At 37.2% G+C, this 14918-nt stretch overlaps 1 protein-coding gene across 1 annotated transcript in view; it reads right to left on the bottom strand.

Annotated features, from left to right (window-relative positions):
• Nucleotides 1–5114: 5114 nt before the first annotated feature.
• Nucleotides 5115–14918, bottom strand: part of mRpL48 (mitochondrial ribosomal protein L48) — a 46195-nt gene continuing 36391 nt past the window's right edge. The window contains exon 5 of the mRNA XM_090370133.1: nt 5115–5321. Within this exon, the coding sequence (XP_090226259.1) occupies nt 5115–5321 (207 nt within the window). The remainder of the gene's footprint in view (nt 5322–14918) is intronic.

Raw genomic sequence — 14918 nt, 5'->3', positions numbered from 1 at the left:
ATGCGATTCCAGAACATTTTTCATACCAACGTAAAATTGGCTGACAAATTTTATCAAGTTTAAAAATACGCCACAACTTTTTTTTATTCGGTATCGATATTACTATCATGTCCACGAAATGCCAAATTATTTTCAGCACAGAACAATATACATTTCAATATTATTTTCGATATATGACGCCATTTCGAAATTTCGCTTCTTAGTGCTGCTTGTGCAGCGTCGTCAATTAGTCCACCTTTTTGAAAACCGTTTTCTAACAATTTTCAATTTGTGAAATTGTTTGTGTTGTAATGAATTCTCAAATGAAAAAGAACGTTTGGATTTAGATTTTTCCAATCCTTAAAACCATATGAACTGAAAAATGGAACATTATTTGCGCCAGATTAACAAATAAAAGGCTCAGAAAACAATATATTGCATCTTTGTTTTGGCAATAACATAACCATTTCCTCTCTTCTTCTTTTTTTTTTTTTTCAATACCTTCATTTTTGTATTTCCACGAATTATTGAAACATCGGCCATTAGTGACAGGATTCGTATTTAAGACTATATGTTCGGGACCGTGTTGCGCCATAAAAGATCTGTTTTTGTGAGCATTAAAGTTCCATCTAGTTGGATCATTAAAAATCAGACTTACATGTTTCATGTTAATATTATTGCTGCCATCATTTTCTTCCGCCAACTGTTGTTGGTATTTTCCACACTTTCTAATTCTTCTAAAATAATTTCAACTGTTTGAGCTTTTTCTTGGATTTCCATTTCAGTAATCTTCGAATCATGTTCGTCTTCTTTGTCACTTTCAGGTTTAGAGTGGCTTATTGTAAGCCAGATTTGTAAACTAATGGAATGTTTTTTTCTAATTTCCTCTTTATGCAGTCTTTCCACTTTTTTTTCCTTTGGTGGCATGTTTCTTGTTTGTTATTTGGTTTTTAGGAGCATTAGCAACTAAGGCCATATTGCTCCAGGGATATGCAGTGGTGATTTCCTGACCTTTCCGCATTCTCCATATTTAGTGGTCACAGGCTCGAACCCCAGTCTAATCAAGAAGCGTGTGCTACGCACTACTTCTCCTGCCCACCTGACTACGGAGGTGCCTTGGTGGCATGTCTAAAATTAATTTGGCCTTTATTGTTTTATTTAAATTATAAATCACAATATTCACGATTACCTGTTTATATAGCAATCACAAAAACACTATAACTTATAACTTATTCAGTTTGTACACAATGCGTGAATTACGAAGTGCTATGCATTCGAGCATGTGCTGATGAAGCGATCGCCTGATTGGTCCCTTCAAAGTTACAATCTGGACAGCAAATAGATCTATGATGCTATGCAGTATGTACTCAGATGTAAGGATGCATGCAGGCTTGAATCACCGTGTGAAAATGAATTTTCACTCTCCCTGTGCTGTCATCTTGATTCGACATCATCGAGGGGCGCCATTCCGTCAGCTATCCTCGGGTGTTGAAACAGCTTGACACTGTACTGATGTAGTCTGTCAGTGGTGCCTCTCCTGTCGGCACCCTTGGCACCTGCCCAATGCCAAGGCATTCCTACACCACTGCCTGAGGGTAATTGTGCAGTCAGATATGAAGTTCTCTGAGCAGTGCAGACGGTCTGCCAGAGCAGATCATGTAGTTTTGTCAATGATATATAGGAGTTTCGCTAGCAGAGACAAGGAGGTGATTATCCCTTTGTTAAAAAAGCAATGGTCAGGCCATACTTTGAGTACTGCGTACAGGTCTGGAGGCCTCATTTTAGGATGTAGAGTTGCTAGAACAAGTACAGAGAAGGGGGGCAAGATTGGTGAGAGGAACAAAGGGGGTGCACTTACGAAGAAAGGCTTAAGTTCTGCAAGTTGCAGCATCTGGAGACTAGTCACCTGCGAGGTGATCTGATTGAGGTGTATAAGGCCTTGAATGATTTGAGCAGGCTCATTGCTGACGGGATACTCCCTCTTGCTCAGATTAAGAACCTGAAGGGGGCATAGTTTCAAATTGAGGAAAGATAGTTGTAGAATAGATGTGCAGAAACTTGCCTTTAGCCAGCGGGTAGTTAATTGCTTGAACTAACTTCCACCGGTAGTTAATTGCCTGAACTGACTGTTGTGGAAGTTGACAGCTTAAATAAATTTAAGGCTGAACTAGACAAACATTTGGAGTGACCGGATGGGTGAAATGGGAAAGTTTTTTTTTTTTTCTTTGGCTGATGCTGTATAAGCTTGCTTTCTTGCATCATATGCCTCAACTAATGCTAACGCTATTAGTTTGACAATTCATGATGTATTCAGTAGCATCACTAGGGTCTTTGACAACAGGGGGCAACATGTCTTCCTGCCACCCTTGAGTGTGATAATGTAATATGATCAATAATGCCTTCAGTTTGCACACAGAGCAACCTCCCCCTCTGCACCCCCATTGCTACCTCTGTTCAGTAGTAAGAATAGTTGGAGAACAGGCTGTATGAAGTAATGAAATTCTTTTAGATGTGGCATACACATGGCAAGATGTATCCAGCTCCTTGATACGTGGCCTCGATACTGCTCCTCGTATATACACACACTACTTGGACTCCCTCCAGTCACTATGTAACAGAACAGAGGCAGTTAGATTATACACTACCTGATCCGGAAGCCTCCTAGAGGGTTAGCAATAGGTTCAGTCTGGTAGACTATCTAGAGGCTGGCTTGCGAAAACAGTTTTAGAGCTGCACCCTTAAAATGCAAGGAAGATTGAATCTCACCATGACATCCATTGTATCGTCAAAAGACATTATTCATAGTGCATATAGTAGAAAACTTTGTTCTTGCTGTAATGGTAGCCGAGCATTCTGGTCTCTTGCAAAGCAATTGGCCTCAACTTTTGCCATCTCTGCTCCCACCTATCAAAACCAGATGGTTCTATTGTCATTTCAGCCAAGCATTAAACTGAACTGCTAGCATCCCATTTTTCTTCCAACTCGTGTATTAATGAGCTTGGTAAAACACCTTCCACCTTTCTCAACACGCTCTATTCAATGCCTGCTGTGGTCCTCTGTCAAAAGGATGTCAGAAGGATTTTGATGAATCTTGATGCTAAGAAAGCTGCAGGTCCTGATGGTATTTCACCACTTAGTCTCAAACCTGTGCTCCTGAACTTACTCCTGTTCTGTGCCACAATTTTCACCTTTCTTATTCCAAAGGCATTTTTCCTTCTGCTTGGAAATTTGCTCATATCCAGTCCGGTTCCTAAAAAGGGTGACAAATCCCTCCCATCCAATTATTGTCCCATTGCAATTACAGTACTTCTACTTTTTCTAAAGTAATGGAGAAATCAATTAACCGCCAACTGTTAAAACTACCTAGAATCCTTCTGTCTGATCAACGATTGCCAGAATGAATTCCGTCAGTGTCAATCCACTGGTGATACTCTGGCTTATGTTACCCATTTATGGACAAATTCAATGGAAAAGTTCGGTGAAACACAAGCAGTTGCTCTTGACATCTCAAAGGCTTTCGATTGTGTTTGGCATAAAGGTCTTCTAAACAAGCTTCCATCTTATGGTTTGCCAACTTTTTTTTTTTTTTTTTGTAATTGGTTATCTAATTTTCTCTCTGACTGCTCACCCTCAGTGAGCAGTCAGAGAGAAAACTGGTAGATGGCTCTGTCTTTTGATGAATCTTGACATAAGTTCTCCACTAATGTTGGTGTCCACCAAGGTTCAGTTCTTTCCCCCACTCTTTTACTCTTGTATATTAATGACCTCCTTCCATTGACTGGAAATCCAATCCATAGTTTTGCCGATGATAGCACATTGCATTCCAGTTTGAGAAACCTTGCCCTGCTCAATCAGCTTCAACTGCTCAAATATCCACTACCAATTCCTTAAATGTTGATCCCCAAGTAATTCTCCATTGGGGAAAAGACAACTTAGTTTATTTCAATCCTTCTAAAACTGTCTTGTCTTATATCTTGCAAAAAGGATTCTTCAGCTCCTATGCTTATCTTTGGTGACACTCCAATTTCTAGGCAAGATGATATATCTTTTGGGGGCATTACTTTTCTTCCAAACTGCTGTTCACTCTGTACAAATTGCAAATCCGCCCTACCATGGAATATTGTTCCCACATTTTGGGGCAATACCCCCAAAACCTCATCTCTAAGAGAGTCTCTCCACTGTCTCATAGACGTACTGTTTCTGCTGCATGCCTTTTCTATAGATACTTCCATGTGTACTGTTCTTCTGAATTGGCTTCTATAATTCCTGCTCTCTCCTTCAAAGTAGTCTGAACACGTGCCATCACCAGCCAACATTCATTTACTGTCCAACTTCAAACTGCAGAACTAACTTTTCATCTTCCTTGTTTTTTCATTCTACTGCCGTTTTCTTGAACAACCTTCCTTCATACATAGTTCCTGAAAATTACAGTCTACAGAAGTTCAAGTCTAATGTCAACAAATATCTTCTTTTGTCTTCTCAACCTCCAACCCAAGCACAGTACTTACTATAGGTTCTAATACCTCTCATTTTTGGGATTTTCATAAAAAAAAAAAGATGTCACAGGACTTGGGAACTTTACATGACCAGTGGCCAAAAATAGGTTCTAAGCCAGTCAGTCCATTGTAGCACCACAATAACTGGTCCATGTACTAAAAATGTTTTGAATGAACTAATAATGTTCAACTTCACCAAAGTGGAACATCATTAGTTCAGATAGCCAGAATTGAAAGGCATGTCAAACAAGTTTTAGTTGTATTTAGGACAAACAACAAACTTGCCTTCCCCATAACTTTTTTTTTTTTTTTTTCTAAATTCAATGTTAGGAAACTTCTCAGCACTGATTAAAGAAAAGAAAAAAAGGAGAATGATTAGTCATAAGAAAAGTTTTGAGAAATATTTTTAAGATTAGATTATTAGTTAAAATGTATAGTTTTATAAAGCAACTACTCTGAAGGAGATAAAGTTGACAATCAATAAAGGTATGTTTATTGCGAAATTAGTCTTGTAATACTTCTTAAATCTTTCCATGCTCTTTATTATGAACAGAGGAATACAAAACATGGAAAATGCTAAATTTGTATTAACAATAATATGCTTCTATTAAAAATGCTTCATGTAAATGGTGAATTTATTTAATTTGTTTTCTTTATATGTTGTCCTCTTGGATTTTTAATATCCTCTAATTCCTTCTTCAAATCAAGTAATTCATAATTAGGAACATATCTAATTTCGTCATCTTCTTTCTCATGATGATGAATGTGTAATGTAACACCTGCTGGTAATGATAACTGGAGAACTTCAATTAATACTGGTGCAAGTACTGAGCTGAGATTAAATACCTAATAAAAAAAATATATATAAAAAAATTTAACTATTTTTTCCAATTGTAGCACCAATTCCATGCAGCAATTCAGTTAGCCAAAGTTTTGAAATTAAATGACTTTTTATTTTTAATCATAAATAAAAACAAACAAAAAAACAAAGCAAAACAGAATGGGTTAATAACAATACTAGAGTAAGGAAAGCATCTAACTGCATGTATTGATGAGGATTATATGAAAGTTTGTTAATTTTATCAGTTTCCTACTGCAATTTTCTAAAAACGAATGTAATATACAGCATTATATTGTAGTCTAAATTTCTGTTTTTCACTGCTCATGTTCAGATCACCAGATGAAATAAATCCTTGTTTAATAATTCCATGCAGCGAAGTGTTTTTCTTATCCAATCCTATTAACCTATGTGAGTGTTAGTAATGCCCTTCAATTCTCACATAAGTAATATTTTAGAAATACTTATTAATAAAGTTTATAAGTAAATCATAGAACTAGCATTCTACCAGGAAGATTAGTAATTGGGTCAAAAGCATTGTTCAAAAATCTTATACATACAAGGCATGGTTATTAAATAATGAAATTGTTGCAATAAAATAAATATAATGAAATGTTTTGTACCTTACAAGTTATTCCCTTCAAAATAATTGGCTTGGACTTGCACTCATTGTTCCATGCATTTCTTCCAAGCACAGAAACATTTCTGGAAATCTTCTCTGCAAGCTCTTTTACCACTTCCAGTTGTTTTTTTCTGAATGTCTTCAATTGAATGAAAATGGGGTTCTCTTAAGTACACTTTTTTTTTTTTTTTTAGTTTAGGGAGGAGAAAAAAAATTCAAAGAGGCTAGGTCTGGTGAGTAGGGTGCATGTTCACACACAGGGATTTGTTTTTTGGCCAGAAACTGGCAAACAGAATGTATTGTGCACTGGGCATAATGTCTTGATGCAGCATCCAATGAAATCCTCTTTTAATGGACATCTCTCTAAAGCTGTTGTGGGCCTCAGCCAGAAGTATTTGAAATTGCATGTTAAGTTACTGCTACAATGACAAAGGACACTCTAGTATGGACACATTCATTTTGACAGCTGTCCTTTTTGATTTTTGAACCTCCCTGCCACAGTCACTTAGTTTTTTTTTTTAAACGGTAACATTTCGGATGACCATGTTCATTGCTAGTGACACACACACACACACACACACACACACACACACACACACACACACACACACACACACACACATACACACACACGTTTTCGTGGATCTTTATTTAGCCACAAAGGCAAATGAACATAGTTCCTTACAATAACAGTGACTAATTAGACTCCTGATAGCCGTGGATTACTTATGGAGTAGATTGCAGAATATGTTGTTAACATATACCAGGGAGATTAGTAATTTCATAAGCTACTTGGGGGAGATGATGATTTAAAGCTTCCGAAGGGTAGCTTAGAAGATGGAAGGTTTGTTATGGGACATTCTAGGTTAGTCTTGTAGGTGAATCAGCATTTTCAGCATTGCTGACATAGAATTTACAAATTGTTTTTAAAGTCAGAAGCTGTTTGACTGGTGTGCACATGGCAAGGCAATAAAATCACTTAGCAAGTCAATAAAATTGTAAACCTTAGAGACTGTTGCTGAGAGAGAAAAGGAAGAGTTTTAGCATGAACGTAAGAATACAGTTGTAATACTGTACAATAAATTTCTTTAAAGAAAAATGAACACTCTACAAATGGACAAATGCATGCTACATTAATAAAGCAGTCAATCAAAATTAATCAGATACTGATTGAAACTGGTCTGTATAACCACTAAACATGTGATACATCTCAATCTTCAAAGTGTAAAAAAAAACTGCCTAACACATCTGGTGCTCCATCTAGCTATCCTCTAAGGCTCAGTTTTGTTTCCTGTGTGTGTGTGTGTGGTTGGCATTAGCATTAATAGAGGCACATGATGCAAGAAAGCAAGCTTATACAGCATCAGCCAAAAAAAAAACCCTTCCCATTTCACTGATCCATTAATTCGAAATGTTTGTCTAGTTCTGCCTTGAATTTATTTAACCCATCTGAAGTTCCACAACAACAGATGAAAGTTGTTCCAGCAATCAACTACCTGCTGGTTAAAGACAAACTTCTGCACATCTATTCTACAACTGTCTTTCTTCAGTTTGAATCTATGCCCCCTCAGATTTGTAATCTGAGCAAGAGAAAGAATCCCATCAGCATTGAGCCTGCTCAATCCAATCAGGGTCTTATACACTTCAATCAGGTCACCTTGTAGCTACATTGTAACAATGGACAAAACCCCCCATTGCTCACCATGAAAGCTTGAATCACCCACTAGTGGGCAGTAGGGACCAGGTTGACGACCACTGTTCTAGATGTGATAGAGCATAAAACCAAACTGCTGAGAAAACAAAAGTTACTGACAGCCAAACCACCACCAATAATAGGCACCCAACAGAAGCTGAGTCCCACTTTTACGCTGATGTTTATTGAAATCTCTCCTTCACAGAAAAGTATACAAGATTAGTAGAAATGTGTTTTTTGTCTCCCCCCCCCCCTACAGGCTCCATGAATGACCTGAAAGTAACTATTTTGACTAACTGACCTAGTAAGCTATTTGACACAGTTACTAGTGAGCTGGATGTAGGGCATGATTTTAACAGAGTTTATTTGGATTTTAGCAAGGCATTTGACTCAGTCCCTCATGAGAGGTTACTATATAAGCTGGAACATGTTGGGATTACTGGAAAAATTCTAAGATGGATTGATGGGTGGCTGTAGGTGCAGAAGGCAGATGGTTGTGATTAATGGATATTCTTCAGATTGGTGTAAAGTCAGAAGTGGGGTGTCCAAGGATCTGTTCTTGGACCACTGTTGTTTCTGATTTTCATAAACGACATCGATGATAAGATAGAAGGCCTTATGTCAAAATTTGCCGAGAACATAAAGATTGGTAGAGTAGTTAATTATCAGTACCAAGCAGTGTTCCTTCAGTATGACTTGAACAGGCTCAAGGAATGGCCAAAAAAGTGGCAGCTACGTTTTAATGCAGCAAAATGCAAGGTCTTGCACTTGGGGAACAGCAACCCCAAGATAAATTACACACTTGGTGGGGTTGAATTAAAACAGTAGAGCAAGAAAGGGATCTGGGAATTATAATACTGGCAGTGAAGCTTTCTGAGCAGTGTAAACAGGCAGTAAGGAAAGCCCATGGTATCCCTATTGATTATTTGTCAAACATTATCCTGTAGAAATATGGAGGTCATAGTCCCACTGTATAATGCAATTGTGACCACATTTGGAATACTGTGTTCAGGTACGGAGATCTCATCTGAATAAAAGACACTGAGCTTCTTGAAAGGGTCCAAAGATGGGCAACTCATGTGGAAAGATTGGCAAAAGACCGACCATATGAGGAAAGGCTCTGATTATGTGGGATAAAGAGCTTGGGCAACCAGGTGCCTTAGAGGTGACCTGATTGAGGTTTATAAGGCTCTGGGAGGGTTAGTAAAATTAATAGAGGTGGAATTTTCATTGTTTAGAGAATTCCAGAACAGGGGCATAAATTAAAATTACAGGGGAAGAGGTTTTGAACTACATTATAAGAAGTTTTCTTTTAGCCAGCGAGTCGTTCATTGCTGGAATAGGTTGCCTTCGCAGATAGTTGAGGCTGATAGTTTGAATAAATTCAAAGATCAACTGGATAGTTACCTATGTGAGAAGGGAAGCAAATAATTTATATTTTCTTATCTACTTTTTTTTCTCTGGACAGTGTAACAAAAACCTGTGGCTTCCTTGCACTATATGACTATTACTATTCTTGCTGTATTTTGGATCTGGGCTGTTCATGGCAAAATGAGCTCCTTTGAAAGCCATATTTCTCATTTCTTGAATTTTTTAAAGAACTGTTTTTCTTTTTGCTTCAGAAAGTGGGAGTCATACAGTTTTTGTATACACATAAAAATGTCACTTCATCCAGAATTGTGCTAATCTTCTTTCACAGCAAGACATTTAAGAACTTGTTATGAATCTAATAAACTCTTTAAACAAAATAAACTGCCTGGTCATTTTATTAGGACCACAGAGGTTTGGATTATATGTAAGTCCATGGGGGTCATGTGGTATGTGACATGCACAGGAAAGTGCCATAAAACCATGTGGCTCAGCTAGTACCCAAATTGGTTCATCAACAATGGGGCAATTATAATTCTGTGGACAGGATCTCACAGAATTATAATTGCCAGTGCACATCTAATGCTAAAGCAGAGAGACAGCTGCACTTGTTGAATTTGTTTAGAATCTGTGGGATGAACTGGAAAGGGATGCTCATCAGCACAATCCCCATATCACTCCAGGAAACCCTCTTTTTTTTTTACATGAATGGTCCAACAGTCCTTGTATCACTCTTACTCCTTCTTGACTACATGTTGCATTGTGTCAGAGTAGTGATTTGGGCCAGTGGCTATCCAACATGCTATTAAGCTCATGGTGCTAACAAAGTGGTAGCAGTATAGAATTGAATTCCACTGTTTTATTTACTGGTAATTGAAACATGCAGCATTCCCTCTTTTTCATCTGGGTTGCAATGAAGACCATAACTATATGTTGTTAATTTCCTCAAAAATTGATTTAGCACTTAGATTGAAGCCTTCTGTAGTCTAGCTGCATAATCATCAGTTAAGTTCAGAATATATGTGCAACATGTATACATGACTAGATGTTGATATTTCTCTTGAAGTATTGATATTGCATTTATGATTGCAGAATTATCTGTCACAGCAGCATATTTTGAAACACCTATTTTAGTCACAATTTCAGACTTTCTTCAGTCTTTGTGGCCAAGTGCATGTAAAATACTTGTTCAGGTATCATTATGATGCAATTCATAAATGATTTGTTTCTTCGACTACTCCAAGCATCACTCTACAATCCAAGAATAATAGCTTTGGCCAGATACATCTTTACTGGTCCTTCAACCAACTTGTACTCATTGTCAAAGAATTTTAAAGTAAAAACCAACTATAGACAAAAGAGAAAAATAGCCCTGTCTATTTATCTGTCTATCTAAATGTTCCTGGATTGTGCTCTTAATCATTGCCTCTAAGATTTTCTTACCACTGTAGTCAGACTAACTGGTCTGTAATTGCCAACTTCACTCTTAAACCCCATTTATGTATTAGTGATACCTTTTGGATTTCTTCAATCCAAATGAAAAGAAGCAATATGTCTTTCTCAGGAAGATCAAGTGCAAGGAACTGAGGTCACATAAAATTTAGTGACAGAGATGTATGGTGAAGAATCTTTTGAGAAAGTAATAGCAGAGCTGGCTAATACAAAGGAGGACTCTTCTGGAAGTCTTTTTTTTATAAAGTCTGCTTTTCATGTTGACCCTGCAGTTTAGTGGAATACTTATTTTGATTAAAACCGAGTACAACTGCTGTCAGCACACTGCATATGAAAGCTACTACTGCTGAACAAAAAATGAAATTTCAATACCTATAGTATCATTCGTTTTGAAAAATGTAAAAAATTAACCATTCCAAGAGAGAGAGAGCAGGAAAACTGACTTAAATAACTATATTAAACTTGTAGAGCAGAAGTACATCAATATGGCAGTTCTGGAGACCCTGATGAGCCATCAGTTAAGGGAGCAGGAAGAGCAAGTATTGTGAAACACTTCAGATTCACAAATTCAGATTACAAATGTTGGCTCATATTTTTTTTTCTTTTTAAATATTTTAAGCTTTTATTCCCCACATACTACACCAATTTTTTAGGGAGAGCCATATTCATAGATCTTCCTCAGATTTTCTCCACTCAATGTCAATGATGTTTGCATTCAAATTAAAATATCTTTTAAAAATGCAAATTAAGAAGTGATTAAGTGGAAGCATGTTTTAAACATATCTTTAAGTTGCATATAAGTAAATCTCTAAGTATGGAATACAGCAATCAAAGTAACCTTCATGGGTTAGTATGGAAATTAAGATTTTGTAAGGAATCCATGGAATATCATCCATATGAATTGGCTATGAAGAAAATTTCAAGTGTTGAGAATGTTTTTGAAAAAATTATTTTCAAAAATAATTATTCTCATCTTTATACTCCATTCACTCTAACCTAAATAAACGTATGTCACCGAGTAACACTATCATTGGTCAGTTGTCAAATTACTACTGTATTGTTTAGCAACTGACCAATGAGAACTTTACTTGATGACGTTTGTTTGTCAAGATTAAATTAAAAACAAACAAAGTCGAGTGGTAGCCAGGCATTAGTTTCATGACATGAGACCATGCATTGCAAGAGGACACTGTTGAAAAATAATGATGTTCTTCAATAAAGAATTCCTTATTTAACTTCTGCTGCTTTCATATGAATCACTCTTGTATTTGGAATAATCCATAAAAGAAAGGAATTGCAGTACAGAATAAACTAGAAAAGATTAATGATCTTTATGTGAGTTGTTGTTGTTGATTAATGGTTTTAAGACACAAGGGCATCAATGGCCAAGATGTCTTTCAAAGTTTTTAATGTACATCAAACATTTTTTCAGATTTGTTTATCAAATCTGATTTGCCGAATAAAATTAAACAATTCATGTATATTCGCGTTATTGTCTAAGATCTGTTGAAGGGTAACTGGATTCTGGTTATTGTATGAACTCTGAAAACAAAGCAATCTGGAATTTCTGAATCGAGGGCATACCAAAAGAATGTGTTTTACTGTAAGTTGAACTTGGCATTGAAAACAGAGTGGGGGATTTTTGTTTGCCAATAGATGAAAATGAGTAAGATGAGTATGGCCAATTCTCAGTCTGGCAAGTATTACTTCTTCTCTGCGACTCTCTCTGATGCTTGAGTTCCATATTTCTGGATTAGGTTTTATTTCATGTAGTTTATTGTTGACTTCATTTTTCCATATTTGGGTCCATTCATTTTCACTTTCTCTAATAATGATTGGACTAAAATCAGTGTGTGGAACTATCATTGTTCTGTTTGGCAGTTCTGATGCTGACTTAGCTGCAATGTCTGCTTTTTCATTGCCTTCTATTCCGCAGTGTCCTGGGATCCAGCAAAGAGTTATTTCAGAGTGTTTCTTTTGACAAAGGTTGATTAAAAACTCAATTTCTTGTAGAAGAGGGTGACGAGAATGTCATTTACCCTGTATGGCTGAAATAGCACTCAGTGAATCCGAGTATATTAAAACAGAGAGGGATGACTGTTGGCATATTTCACTTAATGCAAGCTGTATAGCATACAGTTCTGCAGATAGAATGCTGCACTCAACTGGAAGGGATTTTGAAATTACATGCGAAGGGAACACGGTTGCTGCACCTACATGTGATTGGGTTTTAGATCCATCCGTATAGATTATGAGCTTTCCAGTGTGTTGCGAAGTATGATTGGCATGCAACTGTCGGATATTACATAGTGGAATGGTATTTTTTGGCCACTGAGCGAAGTAAAGATCAATGTTTATATGATGTCTATTCCATGGAGGTAAAGGCATATTTACACTTTCCGCAATTTTATTGAGATCGAGTTTCCACTTTTTTATTACTTCTTGAAGACGAATTCCAGCAGGTCTGGGTTCATTAGGTTTAGATTCATAAAGTGTTGACCATAAAGGTTGGTTGAGATATACCCAACAGGGGTGAGTTGGAAAGCTTCTTATTTTAGCAGCGTATTGGCAGAGTAGGCGTTGTCTTCTAAGATAAAGCGGAGGGTCGTGTGCTTCTATATACAAGCTTTGAACTAGCGAGGTTCTGTAGGCGCCTAGTGCTGATCGAAGGGCACTGTGTTGAATGGTGTTCACAGACCGTAAGATGCTGTTTTTAGCTGATGCATATACTATGGCTCCATAGTCTAATCGTGACCGGATTAGAGCACGATATAAATTGAGCAGTGACTGTCTGTCAGCACCCCAAGATGTTGAGGATACTGCACGAAGGATGTTTAGTTTCTGGAGGCACGTAGTTCGTAGATAGGTCACATGTTTACGAAAATTTAATTTGGTGTCTAAATTCAGACCCAATAATCTTATGCAGTCTGTCATCGGTATTTCTCTGCCTTTCAGTTTTAATACAGGTTCCGGATGAAGCGATCGTAATTTACAGAAGTGTATTGCTGCTGTTTTCCCCTCGGTTAATTGATAGCCGTTGCTTTCTGTCCAAGTTTCAATTTTGTTTATTGCTATCTGTAGTTGTCTTTCGATGGTAGCCATGTTCGATGATTGACAGGAAATAGCAAGATCATCTGCATACATATAAACTTCTACTGCGGCTGGGATGTCTCTTATAATGCTACTGGTACGTAATGCAAAGAGTGTGGCACTTAAAATCGATCCCTGAGGTATTCCTTCTTCTTGTGTGTGAATTTTGGACAGCTCATTCTGGAATCTTACTTGAAAGGTCCTGAGGTGAAGAAAATTCTGAATGAATCTAGGCAGGTTACCTCTCAGTCCAAGTTTGTATAAGTCTTGGAGGATTCCATATCTCCAGGTTGTATCGAATGCTTTGGTAATATCGAATGTTATCATTACCATGTGCTGTTTCTTAAGAAAAGCATTTCGAATGTGAGCTTCAACCTTGATGTGGACATCAGTTGTACACCTGTTACGGCGGAAACCAAATTGATGGCATGATATAGCATCTTGATCTTCAATAATCCAGACAAGTCTCTTGTGTACCATCTTTTCCATTATCTTTCCTAAACAGCTGGTCAAAGATATAGGACGATAACTATTGGGAGAGGAAGCATCTTTCCCGGCTTTCGCTATGGCTACCACAACTGACTGATGCCATGTATCAGGGTAAACATTCTCCTCAAAGATTCTATTGTAAAATTTCAGTAATATAGATTTTGAGTTTGAGTTGAGGTGGCAAAGCATTATATAGAAAATGCCATCTGGTCCAGCAGAACTATTTCTAGAATTCTGGAGAGCTTCGTTGAGTTCATTCATAGTGAACGGAAGGTTATAAGAATGAGATTGTTTTGTAACAAAGTTAATTTTATATTTTTCCACGGAAATTTTTTTGCGTCTAAATGAGTCTTCATAAGATTGAGATGATGAAGTGACTGCAAATGTTTGTGCTAAAGCCTCTGCAATATCAGTTGGAGAAGAAATATCTATTCCTTTCCAGGACAAGATTGGGGCTTTGGTTTGTTGACACTTTCCACTGAGGATACGGATCTTTCTCCAAATTATTCTGGGGTCAGTGTTTCTGCAGATGATAGAACTGAATCGAATCCACGCATCCTGTTTAGCTTTTCGACGAATTCGGCGTGCTTCAGCTTTCAGCCGTTTATAGTTTATAAGGTTCTCCATTGTAGCATTTCGGCGAAAAGTGTTCCAAGCTTTGTTTTGTTTCCTTTTGGCAAGATAGCAGTCCCTTGTCCACCAATTATTGTACCTTTGTTTCGTAAGGTTAACTTTCGGTATTGCGCTGGTAGCAGCTTCAAGTAATTGTTCTACTATATGTCTAGTGGCATTATTAATAGATGCAGAAAGAATCAAATGGTTATCAAATTGCACTGTTTTCGAAAACTTTTCCCAGTTAGCTCTGTGAAAATTCCACGTAATTTTTTGGTT

This window comes from Mastigoproctus giganteus, chromosome 3 (genome assembly GCF_048544385.1).
Source record: "Mastigoproctus giganteus isolate SK-2022 chromosome 3, ASM4854438v1, whole genome shotgun sequence".
In the NCBI taxonomy this organism is placed as follows: Eukaryota; Metazoa; Arthropoda; class Arachnida; order Uropygi; family Thelyphonidae; genus Mastigoproctus; species Mastigoproctus giganteus.
This window is presented reverse-complemented; position numbering and strand designations above follow the sequence as displayed.